A 24084-nucleotide genomic window follows, 5' to 3' on the forward strand; every position below is an offset into this window, starting at 1 on the left:
GTATTCAATCTGTTTTCCTACTATTCAAGAAAATTAGAGAGATGCTGCATGCAATAAAAGGCAGCTTTGACCTCGGTGTTCCTGGAAATTGTAAAGTACCTTGTTAATGTTGCATCAGTTACACTGATGAAACATTGCAAACAATTTTAGTATGTTGCACAGATCAACAACACATTAAATAATGGTAAAAATTGGTAACATTCAACTATGTTTCTGTTTTACACACATCTTAATGCCTTTCAAGAGACAAAGTAAAACTTACCTCATGGAGTTAAAACGCTAGAAAGTACCAACAGTATTGTGACATTCTTAAAATGGAATAGAATAAAAATCTGTTGGGCTGTGGGTTCTCGCCTTACATTAAAATCATTGACTACTGTTTTGTAGCCATCACCTCTCGCATTGCACACCACACCACAGCAGACCATGCTACATCCTGCTGATCTGCTATGGGCGCCAAGTGTGTCAAATTGGTGCTTCTACAGAGGTCTGGGGGTTTGTTGTGAACTGACATGTTTGCATTATTAGCCAGTAATCAATAGTTGCACCACAATACCACAGACGTATCAGCTCATAAACACCCCTGGACCTCTACTGACTATCTCCGTGCCCACACAGGTCAACAGGATGCAGCCTTCTGCAGTCTGAAGTAGGACAGCTACTGACTGAAGTCAACAATTGGAATGTAAGGTGAGGACCCACAATCCAATTTGTTTTTATTGTATTTTATTTGATGAATTTCACATTTATATTGTTAGACATTTTAGTGTGATAACCTCATGAGATAATGAAGTGTGGCATGAATATTTTTATGAAATGACATGTCCCACTTCCAGGCTTCCGTGACAGTGAACACATCTATAAGACGGGATGCCGAATGAGCTTCTCCACCTGTTGTACGGGGCCCCTTGTTACTTGGCATTATGGTTTGAAACTGTTCAGAAGACAAGGAGAAAAAGAAAAAATGGTCGTGGCTAAAATGGACACTTTGACGTATGATGTTTGAACTTGCTTGTGTAGAGACTACTTGTCTTGTTATCAGTTTTTATAAAGATCTGACAACCTGCATTGTACACAAGATTGAATATTGGAGACAATGTTTTGTAAAAGAAAGTGTCAATATAGAAAATTTGTGGTTTGGTTGTTTATATCATTCAAGTAGCTTGTAAGGCCTTTCAGCACCCATCCACACACATGGAGACAAAGTCCTGTGAAGACTGCTGCAACATGGTTAGGTGGAATTGACTAGCGGAACCACCTTAGCAATCATTAAGAATTGCAACCGAGAGAAATTTACTAAATTAATCTGCTGAGATCAAAGATAGAATTACAGATTGCACACAGGAAGTGTAACATAGATACCATACCAGAATCCGTTGGCGTTGCATTTTATTGTAGTGGCCAAAGTGATGGACTCAGGTTACTAGTGCTAGAGAAAGAGAGAATAAGATGATTTTCTACAAATTTCATCAAAATAATTTGTGACAATAGGTCATTGCCGAGGGTGAAAATAGGTCAGTGTAAGGACAACTGGTATCAACAACAAACAATAGAGAAAATAAACATGTGGTGTAATTTAATAACCTGAACTATAAGAAGAAAAGTTACTTCAAATACTATCTAAAAGATAAATTTAATAAAGTTAAGTAAAGAGATACGTTAAAGATTGTACTGTGTTGTCCATAGCAACCCATATGTGGAAAGAGAAGAATATTTCATAGTTTGACTGAGAAGATTTCTTTTCAGGACAGGGGCTACAACTGACGTACAGTCCACAATGCCATTACAGTAGTCAACAATTGACAAGAGGGCAGCTCACCTCCACACACCATCTGTGTGCAGTTCAACAGCATGCCACATTGGCTAAGCATATGCCGATAGCCAGTATCGCAACGCAACAAGATGTTTATATTTGTTAGAAGTGAATGGTTTGCAAAGAAGCAGGAAGAGACTAAAGGTGTATCTATTCCCCTGACACTGAAGGAGGCTATCGTATATCGTTTCGGCGACACCTAAACTTCATTAAGAATGCAATGTGCCTAAAGTTGAGTAGTCGTCTAACTGGAGAAAGGCCTATGATTTATTTTAAAGTTGTAGGTTGAATTTTTATGATTTTATTTAATGTTATTACTTACTTACTTGAGGCTCTTTATCCTTATTACCTATTTATTTAATGGTTGGTTAAAGATAAATAAGAGGTTTTGAATTAAACACCAAACAAAGTGAGTTCTCAGGAATCAGCTGTTAGATTAAGCAATTTAAAGACAATTGCTGGAGAAGGAGATCCTGATTCAGAAAAGTATTATCAAAAGTTGTTCTTCGATACCAAACAAAAAGAAGTATAGGTAGAAATTTAAATTTAGAGAAGCTTGGGCACTTAAGTGTATAGTGACCAGGAAGAGTAGAAAGGTAAAGGAGCAACATCTTCATTGGGGAAAAGGGTAGGATGCTTCGCATATTGGTGAGTGTTTGTGATCCAGTGCCCCCGATATAATGAGTGTATTGGAGAGTAAAGGATACATGGATCCTGGAAGTGATGGCCAACACCTTGGAAGGAATGACCTGAATTGTATTAGGGGAGGTCGATTTGTAAAGGGTCACTAACATCTTAAATTGAAAGACAGTTAAGAAGTATTTGCCCATATAAGTGTGTGTAGAAGCAAGTGATTGTCCCTATTCACAAAGTGTTCTCCAAACAGGTGCTGTATAAAGTTACTTACCCCCTAATTTCGAAAGAGGACAGCTGTATTTCTTGGCATGCATGTCTTCATAGATGTCTGGGATTTGCAATTCGCTGTTCTGGTTTGAATTTATGTATCAGCATGTGGCTCCTTGGACGCATAAAATAAGGAATGTAACTAGCCTATGCCTAAGCATTTGTAGAGTAGTGAAGTGGCAGTGGCTACGTCTGTTGCATAAAAGAAACACAGTATACAATCCCTAAATAATACGTGACTCAGCAAAAGGAAGCTTGCGAAGTATCTCATATGTAAATCCTCTAGTTCGCACAGTGATGTTATGTAGAATGTAAATATTGTCTAAAGTGAAGTGGAAGTAATCCAGAAACCCTGTATGAGAGTAAAGGTTATGGGGATACGTTTCATAAGGGATTATGATACCTCCTGTGGAACTGTACAGGTGGTTGGCAAAACAAATGGTGGATGTAAAGTTGCAGATATGTTATGGGTGTGATGACTTCGAAAGATAGTCTCTTCACATAGTGAAGTACTATGCACATAAGCAGACCTAAAGGTAAAGTAGAAGGTGATTTTAATTCTTGAAAGGAAAGTTTATGTATGTGGCATGCCTAGAGAGAAGTGTTAACTGATATTGTTGATATTGTGACTTATATGCAACTATGCAATCAAAGACAGTCTGCCTATTAAGTACAGAAAGGGTGTTCTGTAAACCAGACTCCGAGTAATAAAGGCAGAAGGGAAGGTTGTGAAGATTGGGATTGAAAGAAAAGATCTAGGCTCTCATCTGATTTCTTAATTATGTAATAAAAGTTTGGTGGGTCCAAAGGGACATTAACTGTAAACAATGTCATGATGATTAAAATCACCATATTCCAAACTGTTGTAATTAGGTGATGAAGATAGTTTACATTACATCATTTGTCTGCTGGAAGGGATATGATAAAGTGTGACATGATATTTTTATTAAACAGCATGTCCCACTTCCAAGATGACGAAAGATATTTGTGCCATTCAGTCGTAAGTGTCAGGACATCCCACTGTGGGAAATATTTGTATAGTCTAGAGGTAACAAATTAGGAGTTACAGTGCCCTCAGTCCCAGGTTCGAACCCCATCACTACTTAAATTTTGAATGAAAATCATCAAGCAATAGGGGCTGAAGACTTCTGGTATAAGAAGTCACCCTCATTCTGCTGACGGCCTTGTCAAAGAGGGTGGATGAGCGGACAGATGTTCAGGGCACTATGTGCCCCGGGGATGAGAAACTGCTCCTAAAGGTGGAAGAATCAGCTATGATCAACAGTGTGAGGATGGAGAAGGCAATGGAATCCATTGCATTGAAGGCACATGATGTGTATCCACAGGGCACCTGGCCTGTAATTGGAAAAGTGTCAGGATGATCTCTCCATTGACAAAAGATTATGGACTAGGCCCCCATTCAGATACCCAGGAGAGGACTGTCAAGGAGGAGGTGGCTATGAGAAAAAGAGTGAATAACCAATGAAAGGATAACATTCTACAAGTTGGGGCATTGAATGCCATAAGTTTGAACTTGGAAGGGAGCTAGAAAATTTGAAAAGGGAAATGCTAAAGCTCAGTCCAGACATAGTGGGATTCAGTGAAATGAAATGGACTGAAGACAAGGATTTCTGGTCACATGAGTAAAGGGTAATATCAAAAGCAGCAGAAATTGGTTCAACAGGAGTAGGATGTGTTATGAATAGGAAGGAAGGGTAGAGTATGAGTTACTGTGAACAGTTCAGTGATAGGGTAGTTCATATCAGAATCAACAGAAAACCAGCACTGACAGTGATACTTCAGATACACAAGCTGATGATGCAGATAGAAGATGAAGAGGTAGAGAAAGTGTGTGAGGATATTGGAGGGGTAACTCAGAATGTAAAGGAAGAGGAAAATCTAATACTCACGGGGAACTAGAATGTGGTTGTAAGGGAAGGAGTAGAAGAAACTGTTGCTGGAGAATATGAGCTTGGTACTAGGAATCAGAGGAGAAAGAATAATTGAATTCTGCAACAGATTTCAGCTAGTAATAGGTATTAATGTATTCAATATTCACAAGAGGTGGTGGTATACTTGGAAAAGGCCGGGAGGTACGGGAAGATTCCAGTTAGATTACATCAAGATCAGGCACAGATGCCAAAATCGGATGTTGGATTGTAAGGCATACCCAGGAGAAGATATAGACTAGTATCACAATTTAATAATTATGAAGAGTAGGGTGAAGTTTAAGAGACTAGACAGGAAGAATGAATGCACAAACAAGTGGGACACGGAACTACTAAGGAATGAGACTGTAGATGAGGAATAGCTCAGTAGGCAGTTCAGTTGGAGAGGAATGAACATTTCTAGAAAGGGCAATCACAGAAGTTGGAAAGAAAATCGTAAGTGAAAAGAAGTCAACTGCAAAGAAACCATGGGTAACGGAAGAAATACTTCAGTTAATCGAAAGACAAAATGGCTGCATGAAAAATGTGGAGAAATCAAAAAAGTAATGATTCTCAGGAGGACTTACTCACATGTAGAAAAGTAAAATAAACTTCAGTGACATTAAAGGCAAAGGTGGTAACATTAAGAATGCAATGTGAATTCCTCTGTTAAAAGCAGAGGAGAGAGCAGATAGATGGAAAGAGTACATTTAAGGCCTATATGAGGGATCTAAGAAGAAACAGGAGTCGTTATGGAACAGCTAGGTGATCCAATATTAGAATCAGAATTTAAAAGAGCTTTGGAAGACTTAAAATTGAATAAGGCAGTAGGGACAGATAACATTCCATCGGCATTTCTAAAATCACTGCGGGGAGTGGCAACAAAATCACCATTCACATTGGTGTGTAGAATGTAGTGTGTGGTGATTATCACCCGAGTTTCAGAAAAAAATAATCCACACAATTCCGAAGATTGCAAGAGCCGACAAGTGTGAGAATTATGGCACAGTCAGTATAACACCTCATGCATCCAATTTGTTGACAAGAATGGTATAAAGCAGAAGGGAAAAGAAAATTGAGGGTGTGTTACGTGATAAGCAGTTGGCTTTAGGAAATATAAAGGCACTAGGGAGGCAAGTCTGACAATGTGGGTGATAATGGAAGCAAGATTTAAGAAAAATAAAGACATGTTCCTAAGATTTGTCGACCTAGTAAAGGTGTTGGACAGTGTCAAATGGTTCAAAATGTTTGATATTCTGAGAAAAACTGGGGTCTGCTATTGGGAAAGACATGTAATATCACTAGTTAACGAATTTAAACTTTTTTCTGCATCTGGTTTGTAAATGGGTCAATTTTCCTAATTCCGGGGTGCCGAATACACTAGTAAAATCACTTTTTCTTAATGACGTCACATTTCCTGGACACACAGCGCTATAAAAAATGGTAATAGCAAAAATTGACACAATTAAATCAAACAAAAATACACATTAAGAACATTGGAAATGAATACTATTTTGTATGTATATATGGGCATGATGCTAATAAAAGGTCCTAATTAGTTTAGAAGATATTTTCACCTTTAATTGTCTTTGGTTTTTGAAAAAATGTGACGATAGAGCTGCTCTTTTGTTTGCCATTTCATCACTCTCCCCAACAATACCCCAGCAGTAGTGACCCATCTTTGGGTTCCAGTGGCCTTGGTAATGGTGTTCCATGGTAAGAATGTTTTGGTGAAAGCATTCACCATGCTCATTGCTTACGGCTCCAAAATTTTCCAGGAAGAAATCAAGCTGAGAATGTAAAAAGTGAATTCTAAGCGACATTGTACACCCCATGTTCTTATAGTTGTCCAATAAAGCATTCATAATGGTAACATAATTTTTGTCTTTTCTGCTACCCAAAAGGCCTTTCACAATTGCTTTAAAAGAAGATGAAGCAGCTAATTGGAAATCTGTGAGTTTGATATCGAAGATTGGATCTTTCAGCAATTTTCATATTTGTGGTCCAACAAATGTACCCTCTTTCAGCTTTGCCTCACTTAATTTGGGAAACTTTTCTTTTAAGTGATTGAAGGCGTCACCTTCTTTATCCAGAGCTTTTACAAAGTTCTTGATAAGGCCCAACTTGATATGAAGGGGAGACAAAATAATTTTATCGGGCTCAACCAATAGGGTATTGTTCAAATTTACGTTTCCAGGAACATATGACTTCCTTATAGGCCTTTCCTTGACTATAGTGGTTCTTGGTGTCACGGCTGTCCCAAAGGCACAAAAATCAGCAGCATTTCGTGAATCCAGCCTGTAAACCTGTAAGGAGTGCAACAACTTTTAAATCACAGCAAAGCTGCCTTTCGTGATCCTTATATTTGATTGCCTCTAGCAGCAATGCCATGGTTTCATAAGTTTCTTTCATGTGAGCTGTGTAAGCCAAAGGTACCGATGGAAATGCATTGCTATTATGCAGTAGTATTGCATTCTCTTGTACACCTAGCTGCATCATCAAGCCATTGACATCTGTGCATACACATATTGAATTCTGCATATCGAAACACTGAGTGAAGGAAGATCTTCTTGATCTGATACAGGAAATTTTTGTCCCTGGAAGTAAGAAGGTTCCGTTGTTGCAGTCTCGACCCCAAGAGCTCAGCTTGCTGTTTCGAAAGTTTTAGTTTGTGAACCAAATCGTTCAGCTCCTTCTGATTAAAGAGCTAAGGTGAAGTGTCATGATATTGAGGACAGTACTCTTATATATGTTCAATATTTTCTGATGCACTTGACTTGGTGTCTGGTTCCGTGGCTTTCAAGTTATAGGAAGGAATAGGTAACCCCTCATCATGGGACACAGGCAAATGCACAGAAGATACATTTCTAGTTTTGCTTGAATGTCCCAAAATACTTGTAAGACAGGAGTAACAGTCTGAATAATGGTCATTAGGCTCACACCACACCATCGGAACAGCAAATGACATGATTCATTGTTTTCCTTTCAACCAGGAAGGTTCAAGAGTGGAATTCAAATTCAAGATGAAAGGAATGAATGATGAGATGAAAATTCACTGATGACATTGGTATCAGTGAAAGTGAAGAAGAGGATATACAAGGTGTGCTGAATGGAATGAACAGTCTAATGAGTACAGAATATGGAGTGAGAGTAAATGGAAGAATGATGAAAGTAATTAGAAGTAGCAGAAATGAGAACATTGAGGAACTTAATGTCAGGATTGGTAAGTCCAAAGTAAATGAAGTTAAGGAATTGTGCTACCTAGGCAGCAAAGTAACCCATGACGGTCGGGAGGACATAAAAAGCAGACTAGCATAGGCAAAGAAGGCCTTTATGACCAAGAGAAATATACTAGTATCAATCATAGGTCTTAATTTGAGGAAGAAATATCTGAGAATGTACATTTGGAGCACAGTATTGTATAGTAGTGGGACATGGACTGTATGAAACCAGAACAGAAGAGAAGCAAAGTGTTTGAGATGTGATGCTACAGAAGAAAGTTGAAAATTGGGTTAACTGATAAGGTAAGGGATGAGGAGATTTCCCTGCAGAATTGACAAGAAAAGAAATATGTGGAAAAACTGACAAAAAGAAGGGACAGGATGATATGACATGTACTAGAGGAAACTGCACTGTGTAAAAACTGTAGGCAAAGACGGAGATTGGAATGCATACATCAAATAATTGAGGACATAGATTGCAAGTGCTACTCTGATATGAAAAGGTTGGATAAGAAGAGAAATTCGTGCGGTGTTGCCCGCTTGTTATTTGGTGTCGTCGTTTGAAGGTGTTTAGATGATGATGAGAAAAAAGAAAACAGGTCATGGCTGCAATAGACAAAGTGACAGATGACTGTCGAACTGGCTTGTGTAGAGGTTACTTCTTGCCTTAAAAAGATCTGTCAGCCCCCATTGTAACAACATTGTATATTGAGAGAGAATGTTTTGTGAGAGAAAGTGTCAATATAGAAGTTTTAAAGTTCAGTCATTCATGTCATTCAAGAAGCTTGGAAGACAATTAGTGTGGTCTTTCAGCACCCATCCACACTTTAGAAGATGAAGTCCTGTGAAGACTGCTGCAGCATGTTTAAGTCTAACTGACTAGCAGGGCCACCTCAGCAACCATCAGGAATGGTGACTGAGTGAAAATTAGTAAATAAAACTGCTGACGTCAAACATAGCAGTGTTACAGATCACAAACAGGAAATGTAACATTGATAATATACCGAAAACAACCTACATTCCATTTCACTAAGTTTTGCAACCTGTTGATTAGACCATTGTCTCTCAAAATGCTTTGTTGAGCTGTGTGTATGACAAATACATTGCATACTACAAGTGTTACATATGTAACAAATGTTTTCTCATATCCTAAAACATGGTAATATGAAAGCCACATTAAATATTGCATTTTCAACAAATCTGCTGTTGCTGAATGCAGCCTCATGAACAATTTTGGGTGAAGAAATGGATATATTATTGGGTGAAGAAATTGATATATTCTCTCATGCATCTACCTACTGGGATTGTGCCACCAGAGAAGCCATTGAAATCAAAATGTGTAATAACACCTGAAACCAGGACAGTGGCTACACCTTTAATGGAGCATGGAAATGGCACTTCATGCCGAAAGGCAACAAAGAAATAAATGAGCTTAATGAAATCAGCAACATACCAGTGTTCTTCACTCACAGCCATAGACATGATTTCTTGTAGCATATGGAAGTTATATTACTCTGTGATGTCTCCATGACATTTTTTAGTGAACGTGACTGCAAAATGGCGTACTGAAAAAAATCTCCTGATAGTTACAGCAGTGGAAGTCATTGCATGCTTGAACTGACACATCTCAAGCAGCGAGAACTCCATGAAACATTTATTCATTATTGCACTTCGTTGGCTGTTCCATCTGTCACAGGGAACTGCAACTCTAAATCATTTACATACCCTCTGATGATGTGTATGTGTACAGAGGTACACTGACATCAGACTGTGTCTTTGGGTACTTCAGTTCCCCCACCCCCCAGGCAGTTTATAAACTTTCATCAAGTTAGTCATTTAATTGTGGTGCGCTTCAGTAAAATGTACATGTGTGATGTCTTTACATATCTCTGAGATCATTCTCCACAGGATCGATGGAATACAGTTTCTGATCACTTTAAATTTCTTCACTCTTTATGAATTCATATATGTCACAGGCACCAGTACCCTAAGCAGTTTTTATGTGCATTTTGTTAACTCAACTTCTTGTGAGAAGCAATCTTAAATTACCAGTGAATACCAATCTGCTGTTTGCCAGGGTTCCTTCCACCTGCCCCATTTCATATTAATCCAGAAAGTATGCTAAGCTACATAACCATTGTCATTCTTATTTATACCAAATGATATACTGAAACTGAATATAGCCTTTCATCTTCTTATGACCATCACTTAGGGTTTGTTTGGAGAGAGAGAGAAGAGAAAGAGAGCGAGAGAGAGAGAGAGAGAGAGAGAGAGAGAGAGATGAGTTGCTACCATAATTGCTAAACTTCCTCAGATAGGCCTGAAAGTCATCTGTGCTTTCAGGAGATAGGATATTGCATGCACCCCAGCGATAAGCCATTGACCAGAACATTGAGTACTTAAATGTAACCAGAAGAAACAGTTAAGTCAGTCGTGTGGTATTGAATATTGCACAGTTGTAAATCTTATTTATTGACTGACTGTATGATATTTTGTCATTTTTTTTTTTTTTTTTTTTGAAGATCAAAAAGCATAAAATCCACTTGAGGAACCTAAAGCGTAATTGGAATGCAACAATTAAAAAGAACTTAAGTGTCTGAAAAACTCATCTGTTCTTGAAGACTATATCATTTGTTTCATGAGAAGTTCTGTCCATCAATTTTTTTAAGAACATCAGCATGAGATTACAGAAGTGATTCAATTGTGTCGTACATGACTCTTTATGAAACTATGTTGAGATGTTTGCTCAGTAGTTAGTTACAATTTTTTTTTGTTCGTGTCACAAAAAATTTGTGGTATGCACTGCAGATTCGCTCAAAAAGAATTAAATGAAATAAAGCTAGTGAAGGGTGAGTCCGTGTGGAGAGTAAATACATTGTCTGAAGTTGTTAGTGCTATAAACACAGGCACAGAGTGCTTCATTGTCAAGTATTCTGATGCATGTCCATATGCAATGCTGCTGAAATGTTTGCTACTTGGATTATAAAATAATGAAAACAAAAGTGCACTGCATTGTGCAACTAACTGTATTTTCTAATGTCTTTATTAATAATGAATATTTATGTACAGAAGATTCTTTGCATGTGTTACATTAAATTCCATATTTTGTGAATAAAAAGTTTCATCTTCTTTGGCAATAGTGAAACTGTGTATCTGTACTGGTATAGTGTGCACATTTTAACATGGCAGTTTTAGGTCGTGGCTGTTTCGAACTATGCCTGCATAAGTCTGGGCCTACACTGCCTTGTTTATGATACTGTCAGTGTCAGAAAATAGTTTACATGGTTGACATTCCCGAATAATTCATGTACACCACTTTGTTTTGTTTCATGTATTGCTCACTGTTCTGTTTTATTTTGAAACAAGTGAAGAGACTAATTCTGGTCCATCACCTGGTTAAGAATATGACCTCCATAACACCAGAAAGGATCAGTTATCCCTTTGACAGTATGTCAGTTCTGCCTCTGTAGAAGCACAATCTCGGGTGCAGACCATGAATCTTGCGAGGAGGAGGCAGGCCTTGTCCCTAGCACATTTTCCCCTCCCCTCAGTGGTCTGAACTCTCAGTTATTTACATTTGCAGCTTATTGCCATGTTACATTGTCCACACTGTGTGTGCGCGCCTTCTCTTGTCATTGGTTGATGTCATCTACATGCAACATGTATAGTGGCCAAAATGTGTTGCAATTCGTACTTACTTAGACAGCCTATTTTATGATGGAAAGCTGATCGGCCAACTTTTAGTGTTTTCAAATTTAATTTTGTGCATTATTGTCAAACTTTGTTCAGTGGTGATGTGAATTCCTTGTCGTGTGTAATTTGTGCAAAGTTCATTTCCTATGTTGTAAAGGCTACTTTGAGGTCAGATTAGCCTTTTGGTGTGTAGTAGTAGTAGTAGTAGTAGTAGTAGTAGTAGTAGTATGGTATTCTGCCTTATGGCAGGTCTTGTCGTGGGTTGAGCCTCTTCCACTTTTGACTGTCCATAGCCAGTCTTTTCATTTCTGAATATTTGCCTCCTTTGATATTGCCCAGCATTTGATATCTTCGTTTTCCTCATCCCCTTTTTCCCTCCACCATTCCTTCTATTCCTTCCTTCAATAAACAGTCCCTCCTCAAACAATGTCCAGTCCAGGTCCGCTTTCTCTTTCTGATGACTTTCAGCATGTTTCTTTCTTCTCCAACTCTTCTTAATACGTCTTCATTCCTTACTCAGTCTTCCCATTTCACTTTTTCCATTCTTCTCCATATCCACGTCTCTAGTGCCTCCAGTCTTCTTTCATATTCCTTCCTCAATGTCCAGGTCTCCGCACCATATAGCGCAACACTCCAGATGTAACATTTGGCAAGTCTTTTCCTCAGAGCTTTGTTTATAGTGGTCCACAAAGTAATTTCTGTTTCCTCTTGAATCCTTCTTTCGCCATTGCAATTCTTTTCCTAATTTCTGTTGAGCAATACATATCATCCATTATTACACTTCCCAGGTAATTGAAGTTATTCACTTGCTCCATTTCCTCTCCCCCTATTTTCATACAGCATTTCCTCCGCTTTCCTCCAATTACTACGCTTTTTGTTTTCTTCTCGCTAATCTTCATTCCATATTCTTCTAATTTTGTGTTTAGATCATCTAACATTTCCATCTCTGTTGCACTCTCTGCCATCACAACCATGTCGTCTGCAAATCTTATACACTCCACTCTCCGACCCCCTAGACAAACTCCTCTTCCCCTGCGGGTCCGGGGGTTAGAATAGGCCCGAGGTATTCCTGCCTGTCGTACGAGGCGACCAAAAGGAGTTTCTCACATTTTGGCCTTTATGTGATGGTCCCCTGTAGGGTTTGACCTCCATTCTTCAAAATTTTCCAGAAGAGTGAGCCAGTTGGGGAAGGGCACCTTACGGGATGCATCGTGTCCGTCGTCCATTGAGACCTTTAGCCCACTTTCTCGTCGTCACATTGCAGTCCTGTCCATTCTCCCACTCTTACGTGAAGACACCTTCCTGGGTACATTTTCCACCATGCATTATGCAGTGTCAATTTGTGTGTCCACGATGACCGTGGACTTCTTTGCACCTGATATCCAGCACGGTAGCCAGTCCGTTGTAGTGGGGCCACCATGTACCCTGTTGGTTGTAGCCCCCTGACCACACAGGGCTTGCTCTACTGATGCCTGCGCCATTAACTTCCTATGTATGCTAAGGGGTAGATGTCCATCCCCCTGGGGCATCAGGTCTCCCGGCAATGGTCATCCTGCCAGGTGGCCTTGGCTGCGGGTGGGTGGCGCCCTCGGGGAGGGCCCCTGGCCGGAGTGGGTGGCATCAGGGCGGATGACAAGTGATGAAGCTTAGTCCATCATCTCTTGCTGGTGGTGAAACACTAGCAGTCTCTAAGCGATCACAAGCTCAATTCAACGCACAAAAGTACAACCCCCAATCATTCCCCTCCCTGGCCACACCATGGGAGGAACGTCAGGCTAAGGATGGCAGCGGACCTTATTCACCCCGGTACCTTGTATGTTCAAGAGCTGATGGGGAATCTTTCATGATGATGAAGCCTCAGTTTTTTGTTGAGCATTTAAGTGGACAAGTTTGGGGAGGTGGAGGGCTTGTCCAATATGAGATCTGGGTCAGTCTTGATCAAAACAGCATTCTCTGCCCAGTCACGGGAGTTTCTTGCTTGTGACACGCTGGGGGATGTGACCATCACGCCCCATAAGAGCTTAAATATGGCCCAGGGTATCATATTTCTCAGAGATATTCTTTTGCAGTCCGGCAATGAGCTGCACGCCAATTTAGAGCAGCGAGGTGTACATTTCGTCTGGCATGTCCACCGGGATCCGAAGGATAATCAGGTTGCCACTGGTGCCTTCATCTTGGCCTTTGAAGGTGATACATTGCCTGAGAAGATCAAGGTGATGGTCTACCTGTGTGATGTAAAGCCCTATATCCCTCCCCTGATGCAGTGCTTTCAGTGCTGGAAGTTCATCCATATGTCTTCTCGCTGTACTTCCAGCATCACATGCCGAGATTGCGGACACCCATCGCATCCCAATACTCCATGTGCCCCGCCTCCCATCTGTGTCAGCTGTGGAGAACACCATTTGCCTTGCTCGCCTGAATGCAGGATTTTTCAGAAAGAAAGGAAAATCATGGAGTACAAGACCCTGGACCGACTGACCTACACAGAGGCTAAGAGAAAATTTGAATGCCTGCATCCTGTGCATATGACATCGTCTTACGCCGCTGCTACAACAGTTCTGGCACCATCAGCTCCGCCAACCCAGGTCACCTCTGAGCTGGAAGACTGCATCTGCCCCCTTGATGGTGGGGGGCATTTCCCTCCCTGTTGCTCCTGCACCACCTAATTCGGGAGCAACAACGCCCCCCCCCCTTCCCCACCCCCACCCCCAACCATTGGGGACGTCCATCCCCATTTCTAAGCCAGAGAAGCATAAGTCTTCTTCAGCTTCTCTCGCTATGGAGGGGTCCCTTGGGTCACTCCCTTCCCAGGTTTCTTCTAGTTGGAAAGACGGCACCCGCCAGTGGCTGAAGAGCCCAAAAACAGTTGGTTGTAGGGCTTCACACTCAATCTCAATCCCGGAGACTGAGCCAGTGAAGTCCTCCCAGCCAGGGAAACCCAAGAAGCAGCAAGAGAAATCAAAAAAAAAAAAAAACAACCCTAAGACCAAGGAGATTGAGGTAGCACCCACACCACCGCTACCTACAAGCTCTGCGGCTGAGGATGGGGTAGAAATTTTGGCGTCCGTTGAGGACCTAGATCCTGCCAGACCCTCAGACACAATGGATATAGACTGCTCAGGCAATAAATCGGTGGCAGCAGGTAACTCCGAGGCGTTAACTGTGTCATTGAATGTTCCATGCCTTCCCAGTCTCACGATGTTTCCTCTAGTGGAATTGCAGCGATTTTTTCCACCACCTGGCTGAGCTACGGCAACTGTTAAGCTTTACACTTCCTATCTGCATTGCCCTCCAGGAAACCTGGCTCCCAGCCATGCGGACCCCTGCCCTCCGCGACTATAAGGGATATCACAGGAACCGTAGCGCCTATAATTGAGTGTCAGGTGGAGTTTGCTTTTATGCCCTAAACTCGGACTGTAGTGAACATGTGCCCCTTCAAACCCCTCTTGAAGCTGTGGCTGTCAGAATGAGGATGACGTAGGAAATAACTGCCTGCAATGTGTATCTTCTACCAGATGGTGCAGTACCCCTGAATGTATTAGCTGCACTGATTGATCAACTCCCTAAACCTTTCCTACTTATGGGAGATTTTAACACCCATAACCCCTTGTGGGGTGATACCGTGCTTACTGCTCGAGGCAGAGATGTCGAAACTTTACTGTCGCAATTTGACCTCTGCCTCTTAAATATTGGGGCCGCCACATATCTGAGTGTGGCTCATGGTAGTTACTCAGCCATTGATTTACCAATTTGCAGTCCAGGACTTCTTCCTTCTATCCACTGGAGAGCACATGATGACCTGTGTGGTAGCAACTACTTCCCCATCTTCCTGTCACTGCCCCAGTTTCAGGCACATGGACGCCTGCTCAGATGGGCTTTGAACAGGGCGAACTGGGGAACTTTCACCTTTGCCGTCATTGTTGACTCTCCCCCACACGGTAACATCGATGTGTTGGTTGAACAGGTGACTGGCACAATTGTTTCTGCGGCAGAAAATGTGATCTTTCACTCTTTAGGGTGCCTGAAGCGTCAGGCAGTCCCTTTGTGGTCACCGGAAGTCGCTGAAGCAATTAAGGAGCGTTGTTGAGCTCTACAGCGGCATAAGCGGCACCCTTCCCTGGAGCACCCCATAGCTTTTAAACAGCTCTGTGCCTGTGTTCGCTACCTTATCAAACAACGGAAGGAAGAGTGTTGGGAGAGATACGTCTCCACCTTTTGGTGCCACACGTCCCCTTCCCAAGTCTGGGCAAAGATCAAACGTCTTTTCGGGTACCAGGCCCCAACAGCAGTCCCCGGTGTTACCATAAATGGCGAGCTATGTACCATCGCAAACAAGATTTCTGAGCACTTTGCTCGAGCCTCTGCGTCGGAGAATTACCCCCCAGCCTTTCGCACACTCAAACAGCAGCTGGAAGGGAACATCTTCTCTTTCACTACACGCTGCAATGAATCCTATAATGTCCCATTTACAGAGTGGGAGCTCCTCAGTGCCCTTGCACGTTGCCCCGACACAGCTCCTGGGCCTGATTGCATCCACAGCCAGATGATTAAACATCTCTCATCTGACTACAAGCGACATCTTCTCGTCATTTTCAACCGGCTCTGGTGCGATGACGTCTTTCCATCGCAATGGCGGGGGAACACCATCATTCCGGTGCTCAAACTCAGTAAAAACTCACTTGATGTGGATAGCTATCGGCCCATCAGCCTCACCAACGTTCTTTGTAAGCTGCTGGAATGTATCGTATGTCAGCGGTTGGGTTGGATCCTGGAGTCAGGTGGCTTACTGGCTCAATGTCAAGGCGGCTTCTGCCAGGGTCGCTCTACCACTGATAATTTTATGTCCACAGAGTCTGCCATCCGAACAGCCTTTTCCGGATGGCAACATCTGATTGCTGTCTTTTTTGACTTACGTAAAGCATACGACAAGACTTGGCAGCATCATATCCTTGCCACATAGTATGAGTGGGGTCTCCGGGGACCACTCCTGGTTTTTATCCAAAACTTCCTGGCGCTCCGTACTTTCCATGTCCAAGTTGGTGACTTCCATAGTTCCATTCATATCCAGGAGAATGGAGTCCCACTGGGCTCTGTATTGAGTGTCTCTCTAGTTCTGGTGGCCATTAACGGTCTAGCAGCAGCTGTCGGGCCCTCCGTCTCACCTTCTCTGTATGCAGACGACTTCTGCATTTCGTACTGTTGCTCCAGTACTGTTGTTGCTGAGCGGCACCTCCAGGGAGCCATCCACAAGGTGCAGTCATGGGCTCTAGCCCACGGCTTCCAGTTTTCAGCTGCAAAGTCGTGTGTCATGCACTTATGTCAGCATCGTACTGTTCATCCGGAACCTGCACTTTACCTTAATGACGATCCACTCACTGTAGTGGAGACATAACAATTCCTAAGACTGGTTTTCAATGCTCGATTGACTTGGCTCCCTCATATTCGTCAGCTTAAGCAAAAGTGCTGGCAGCACCTCAATGCCCTCCGTTGCCTGAGGAACACCAATTGGGGTGCAGATCGCTGTACGCTGCTGCAGCAGTACAGAGCCCTTGTCCAATGCCGAATTGACTATGGGAGTGTGGTTTATGGTTCGGCATCGCCTTCAGCATTGCATTTACTCGACTCCAGACACCACTGTGGGGTTCGATTAGCGACAGGAGATTTTAGGATGAGTCCGGTGACCAGCGTACTGGTGTCCCTCACTGCAGATCAGACGTGCGCAACTGCTCGCCAGTTACGCAGCACACATTCATAGTTCCCCTGAGCATCCGAATTACCTTCTCCTTTTCCCGCCCGCAGCAGTCTCATCTCCTGCATTGGTGGCCCAGATCGGGGCTAATGATTGCGGTTCATGTGCGGTCCCTTCTCTCCGAACTGGAGTTCTTCCCTTTACCAGCTCTACTTGCGGTCCGTTGACGTATGCCTCCATGGTGTGCGTCTCAACCGCAGCTTCGTCTGGACCTTTTGCATGGCCCTAAGGACTCCGTTAACCCCGCCGCTCTCCGCTGTCAGTTCCTCTCGGTTCTTGAAGTGTTCCGGGGCACTGAAGCTGTTTATACCGACGGATCAATGGCTGATGGTCATGTAGGCTTCGCATATGTTCACGGGGGGACATATTGAGCAGCACTCGTTGCCAGTTGGCTGCAGTGTTTTCACTGCAGAGCTGGCGGCCATATCTCGTGTTCTTGAGTACATCCGCTCATGCCCTGACGAGTCATTTCTCCTGTGCACTGACTCATTGAGCAGCCTACAAGCTATCGACCAGTGCTACCCTCGCCACCCTCTGGTAGCGTCCATTAGGGAGTCCATATATGCGCTGGAACAGTCCCGCTGTTCCGTGGTGTTTGTGTGGACCCCAGGACACGTCGGAATCCCCAGCAGTGAACTTGCCAACAGGCTGGCCAAACAGGCGACGCGGAAACTGCTTCTGGAGATACGCATCTCTGAAGCTGACCTGCATTCTGTCTTACACCGCAGGGTTTTCAGGCTTTGGGAAACGGAATGGCATAACAGCGCGCACAACAAACAGCGTGTTATTAAGGAGACTACGAGTGTGTGGAAGTCTTCCATGCAGGCCTCTCGCAGGGAATCAGTTGTCCTCCGCCTGCTCCGCATTGGCGATACATGGCTAACGCATGGTTACCTACTCCGTCGTGAGGACCCACCTCAGTGTTGCTTTGGCTCCCAAATGACAGTCGTCCACCCCTTGCTGGACTGCCCACTTTTAGCCGCCCTGCGGCAGATTTTTTACTTTCCCGGCACCCTGCCTTCGGTGTTGGGCTACAGTGCCTCCACAGCAGCTTTAGTTTTACGTTTTATACTTCTATGTAGGTTTTAGCGTATGTCCTTTGACCATCTGTGTCCTCCACCCTAGTGCTTTTAGGCTGGAGGTTTTAATGTGTTGCAGAGTGGCTGGCCACTGTAATCTGCTTTCATGTTTTACTCTCTTCTGTTTCTAGCGTCTCTGTTGTTTTCTTGTCCTCTTTTGTTCCTTTTAGTGTCCGTTGCCTTCCCTTCATTCTTGTGGCTTTTCCTTTCTTTCCATTTTGTGTTATATGTTTCGTCCGTTTTATTCTCACACTTGTGGCATTGTTTTATTAGGAACAAGGGACCGATGACCTCGTAGTTTGGTCCCTTCTCCCGCCTTTATACCAACGAACCAACCTATACAAACTCCTCTCCTTCCATCAAAACTGTCGCTAAAAATTTCCTCCAGATATATATGGAACAGTGTTGGTTATAAACAACCACCTTGTCTTACACCTCTTCCCAGTTCAATTTCTTCAATCATCACACCTTCTATTCTTACTCTACTCTCTGGTTCAAATATAAATTTCTAATTAGCTGTCCATCCTTCCAGTCAACTCCATGTTTCATTAGGATTTCCGTCAGTTTGTCCCATCTGACACAGTCAAAAGCCTTCTCAAGATCAATGAACACAACTTACTCTTTCCTTTTCTTCTCCATGTACCTCTCCCCTATCACTCTCGGTAGCTCAATGGCATCTCTAGTTCCCACTCCTCGACTGAAACCAAACTGTTCATCCCCTATTATGCAATTCAGCTTTCCATATTGCCTTCTGTTGAGCGTCCTCAGCAAGACTTTGGCTGCATGCGATATCAGGCTCACTGTTCTATGTTCCTCACAATTTTTGCTATTCTTTTTCTTTTCTATAGGTATTAAGATACTTTCCAGAAAGTCCTTTGGCCATTTTCCTGTCATGTATATTTGATTACACAATTCCCAACTCCATTTCCCCTTCTTTCTCCAATGACTTACACAGTTCCGCAGGAATCTCGTCAATACCCATTGCCTTTCCATTTTTCATCTCCTTCATAGATTCTTCAATTTCACTAGTTAATATTGCATTTCCTTTGTCATCATCTGCAACTTTATCTCCATCTTCTATCCCAAGGTCTTCTCCACTTGGTTGGCTGTCTGCAGCGTATAGCCATTCTATATATTCTTTCCATCTTCTCATTATTTCTTGGGGTTCACTCACCATTTTACCGTATGCTGCCTCTTCTTCCTTTAGTCCATTGTTGTTTCTTTTTTCCCTGAATGTCAAATCCATTGCTTCTTTGTACATGAAATTGTATTTTCCTTCTTTCTCTAATTTCTCTATCTTGTCACACTTTTCTGTCAGCCATTTCTCCTTTGCTTTTTCTGTCTCCCTTCTTAATTCATTATTTAACCTGTAGTTGCGCTTTCCTCCTCCTGTGTTTACAGTGTTCCATCTTGGTTATTATATCTTGTGTTACCCATTCATTGCCGGCCGGTGTGGCCGAGCGATTCTAGGCGCTGCAGTCTGGAATCACGCGACTGCTACGGACGCAGGTTCGAATCCTGCCTCGGGCATGGATGTGTGTGATGTCCTTAGGTTAGGTAGTTTTAAGTAGTTCTAAGTTCTAGGCGACTGATGACCTCAGAAGTTAAGTCCCATAGTGCTCAGAGCCATTTGAACCATTATTTTTTTTTACCCATTCATTCTTTACTTTTTTCCTCTCCTCTCCTTTTTTGTGTGTTCAATTTTTCTTTAATAGGAATGACTCCATGGTCAGATTTTGTACCTATTTAGGATGTGACACGTTTTCCTAGATCTAATGTCAGTGAGTGAAAAAAGCAAAGCTAGCAAGTGTCTATTTTTTGGCAAATGTTTTGTTTCAGCTGCTCTTTGTTTCTGTACACATTTTGAAGATGTTATTCATCCAGAATGTTTCTGACTCTGTGTACTTATTTTCATTGCAGTTCACTTGCTGGCAGGATGATAGAAACTGTCTGTTCCTATTTAACTGCCTTTGTAACTTAAGTCCAAAGACAGCTGAATGAGCTTAAATAACACATCAAAAACTTGCTACTAACTGTTCCTCTTCCATTTGTCTTGATAACCATGTATTAGCGTGTATCTTCTGCCTGTGATGAAGAAAACATTGTTGTACGTGTACTGGAAGATTCAGAGTGGATGTAATTAGTACAAAAATGTGTGTGTGTGTGTGTGTGTGTGTGTGTGTGTGTGTTTAACTAAAAATCACATGCCTCTGATATAGCAACTTCTTGTAATATGAAAGTGCAGTTGATTGTTTAGATTGCTGATCCTTATTTTTTTTTTCCCCCAGTCAAGAAGCACCATGAACTAGGAATGTTGCCACTTGAATGCCATTTCCTCAACAAGTCGGCCCTAGTTAGTGTGGTGGGACAACAGGTACGTATCATGTTTTTGTTGTAGAATGTAAATAATTGGGTTGTATGGGTAAAAGCTCATAAAATAGTAGAGGCGTGGAGTCTCTGAAAAGCACATAAAAATGCCTCTTCTAATTTGTGAGTTGTTACTTTTACTTCCGGCCGGAGTGACCGAGCGGTTCTAGGCGCTACAGTCTCGAACCGCGCGACCGCTACGGTCGCAGGTTCGAGTCCTACTTCGTGCATGGATGTGTGTGATGTCCTTAGGTTAGTTAGGTTTAAGTAGTTCTTAGCTCTAGGGGACTGATGACCTCAGAAGTTAAGTTCCATAGGGCTCAGAGCCATTTGAACCATTTTGTTACCTTTTATTTATATTCTACAAGGACATTAAATTACTGTATTTTTCTTAAAGAATAATTTTAACTTCTGTATCGGCATTAGTTTCATGAACAAGAAAGATGTTCTAGTTAACAGTGCAGTGAGTTCTGCTTTTTGGCAAAATACAGTTGAATTACATTTTCACCTGTAATCTGTTTGATTTTCTCTGATGTTATATTTCTTCTTGTGAAGATTAATATCCAGAAGCGCACACCATATGAAACCTCTTTGAACTGTAAATATGGATACTACATTTTAGGGCATTGGCGGGTGCAAAACAATTATCTCTTTCAGTTAAGTTCTCCATTTCATTATATCAATCTATGAAGTAGGGATTTAAATATGTGTATTGTGATTGATATTGGTCTCCTTTTCATTATGAGAATAATGATTTGGTCACTGAGTCATACATAAGAACCCACTCCATTATTATCTTCCCATTCATAGCAGTAAGCTTGTTAAGCCATTCAGTAGTGCTCTTGGTGTTACTGGCTAGAATATTAGTGATGTTTGTTCCCTTTCATGAGTAGACATTGCAAAGAGATCTAGTGAATGAATAATTTACCCCTGGAACAAAGCGGTCATAATGAGAACATTTTAGAATATTACATTTTATTTGGATTTTCTTTTTGTGTCATGAATGCAGCACAGGATGAGTCGTGTAAGACATAACATCCCTTCTTCTTCTTCTTCTTCTTTTACTTCTCCTTTCATGAATGGGTCCAAATATCGAACTGAGGTTTTCAGTTAATAATAGCATGCTGTGTTAAGGGGCGTATACCTTGATATGTGATAAAGTGTCTTAACTCTCATATCAATCGAGGTAATGAAGCAAATAAGATTTTTATATACCTTGATATGTGATAAAGTGTCTTAACTCTCATATCAATCGAGGTAATGAAGCAAATAAGATTTTTAAACAAAACGATATAATTTTTTAACGGCATCTGAAAATGCTTGGAAACATAAGTACCGTGATACAATGCTTGTCAATGTTGAGGTTGAAACTCTTTGCAAAACAATCCAAGAAGTATACTAAAGTAAGAAATCAATTTGGCCACAGTCAGGTATTGTGATGTAAACACAGCCAAGCAGAACTCTTATGTGAGGCTCTGATGTTATATGCTGCAGGACAGGCATACACAACTAGATAAAACCTCATTTCTTATATGACAAAGATACTGGGTCAGCTTTGATTTTTGTATCAGGAAATAGGGCATGGGCTAGCTTCTGGTGCATCAGATGGGACTTAGGAAAACTATTTCGTATGTATGTACGTTTTTGTGTGTGTGTGTGTGTGTGTGTGTGTGTGTGTGTGTGTGTGTGTGTCGGGCAGTTTTCAGTTTAAACCCTCCCTGTTGCCTGTTGCTGCATACTTGTCAGAGCCGAAACGGAAATGTAGGGTACACTTATAGTGGTAAACAGCCCTGCTCAGTGGAAAAAAGGGAACTTTTGTATTAACTTTCTTACATTTGGAAAAAAAAAAAACTGTGACCTTTCTTTGCCTGGAGATGCCTGTATGCTAGCTAAAGTAACCACCTGCTGTCAGACAAATGTGTCTGTAAATTCTTCTCGAAACTGTAAGTAGATGGAATACACTTTAAATAAACCAAACTGTTTGATGATCAAAATCACTGACACCATGCCACCTAGATTAGGTACCCATGGGTGTGGAACATGTCAGAAAGTATAAAATAAAAAACATAAAACATTTGAATATAATACTACCCTGATCATTTGTCAGGAGATTGTTGAAATAGTTGAATACAATGCGGTAAACTGGAACAGCTAATGTTTACAGAATTAACATGCTGTCAGAATGAAACATTGTTATGCACTATTAATAAATTAATCATACACAAAATACCTAATAAAAAATAAATAGTTCCTTTAGTGAAACATGGTTTTACAGTGTACTTCAACAGGTTCTCAAATTGTTTACCATTAGCTGCAAGGCACATTTGCTTCACTGTTTAGGAGATAGGTGAAAAGATGAATCTGCACTGGATCAGATGCCACTGCATGATGTGGTGATTCAGTGGTGCATATCATCTGGTGTAGTTGGAGCTTCATCTTCCCATGCTTCTCATAGAAAGAAATCAAGAGGAGTCAAATTAAGAGACCTGGCCAGTCACAAACTGCAGCATTCCGTCATATCCAGTGGTCAGGAAACTTTTCAGTATTTGCATTGTAACATGGGAGGACTGAGCTGGGCAGCTGTCGTGTTGGAGCCACATACAGGTTGTTTCAAAAATGACCGGTATATTTGAAACGGCAATAAAAACTAAACGAGCAGCGATAGAAATACACCGTTTGTTGCAATATGCTTGGGACAACAGTACATTTTCAGGCAGACAAACTTTCGAAATTACAGTAGTTACAATTTTCAACAACAGATGGCGCTGCGGTCTGGGAAACTCTATAGTATGATATTTTCCACATATCCACCATGCGTAGCAATAATATGGCGTAGTCTCTGAATGAAATTACCCAAAACCTTTGACAACGTGTCTGGCGGAATGGCTTCACATGCAGATGAGATGTACTGCTTCAGCTGTTCAATTGTTTCTGGATTCTGGCGGTACACCTGGTCTTTCAAGTGTCCCCACAGAAAGAAGTCACAGGGGTTCATGTCTGGCGAATAGGGAGGCCAATCCATGCTGCCTCCTGTATGTTTCGGATAGCCCAAAGCAATTAACACGATCATCGAAATATTCATTCAGGAAATTAAAGACGTCGGCCGGGCGATGTGGCCGGGCACCATCTTGCATAAACCACGAGGTGTTCGCAGTGTCGTCTAAGGCAGTTTGTACCGCCACAAATTCACGAAGAATGTCCAGATAGCGTGATGCAGTAATCGTTTCGGATCTGAAAAATGGGCCAATGATTCCTTTGGAAGAAATGGCGGCCCAGACCAGTACTTTTCGAGGATGCAGGGACGATGGGACTGCAACATGGGGCTTTTCGG

At 41.9% G+C, this 24084-nt stretch overlaps 1 protein-coding gene across 4 annotated transcripts in view; it reads left to right on the plus strand.

The window, feature by feature from the left end:
* The window catches only part of LOC124605476 (negative elongation factor A-like), a 154228-nt gene that overhangs the window by 65931 nt on the left and 64213 nt on the right, over positions 1–24084 (plus strand). For 3 of the 4 annotated variants that reach the window (XM_047137190.1, XM_047137191.1, XM_047137192.1), the window contains exon 3: positions 20675–20760. In XM_047137190.1, coding sequence (XP_046993146.1) covers positions 20675–20760 — 86 coding nt within the window. Of the gene's footprint in view, positions 1–618; positions 691–20674; positions 20761–24084 lie in introns of all 4 variants that reach the window. The other variant, XM_047137193.1, reaches the window with a different exon arrangement.

This window comes from Schistocerca americana, chromosome 3 (genome assembly GCF_021461395.2).
Source record: "Schistocerca americana isolate TAMUIC-IGC-003095 chromosome 3, iqSchAmer2.1, whole genome shotgun sequence".
In the NCBI taxonomy this organism is placed as follows: domain Eukaryota; kingdom Metazoa; phylum Arthropoda; class Insecta; order Orthoptera; family Acrididae; genus Schistocerca; species Schistocerca americana.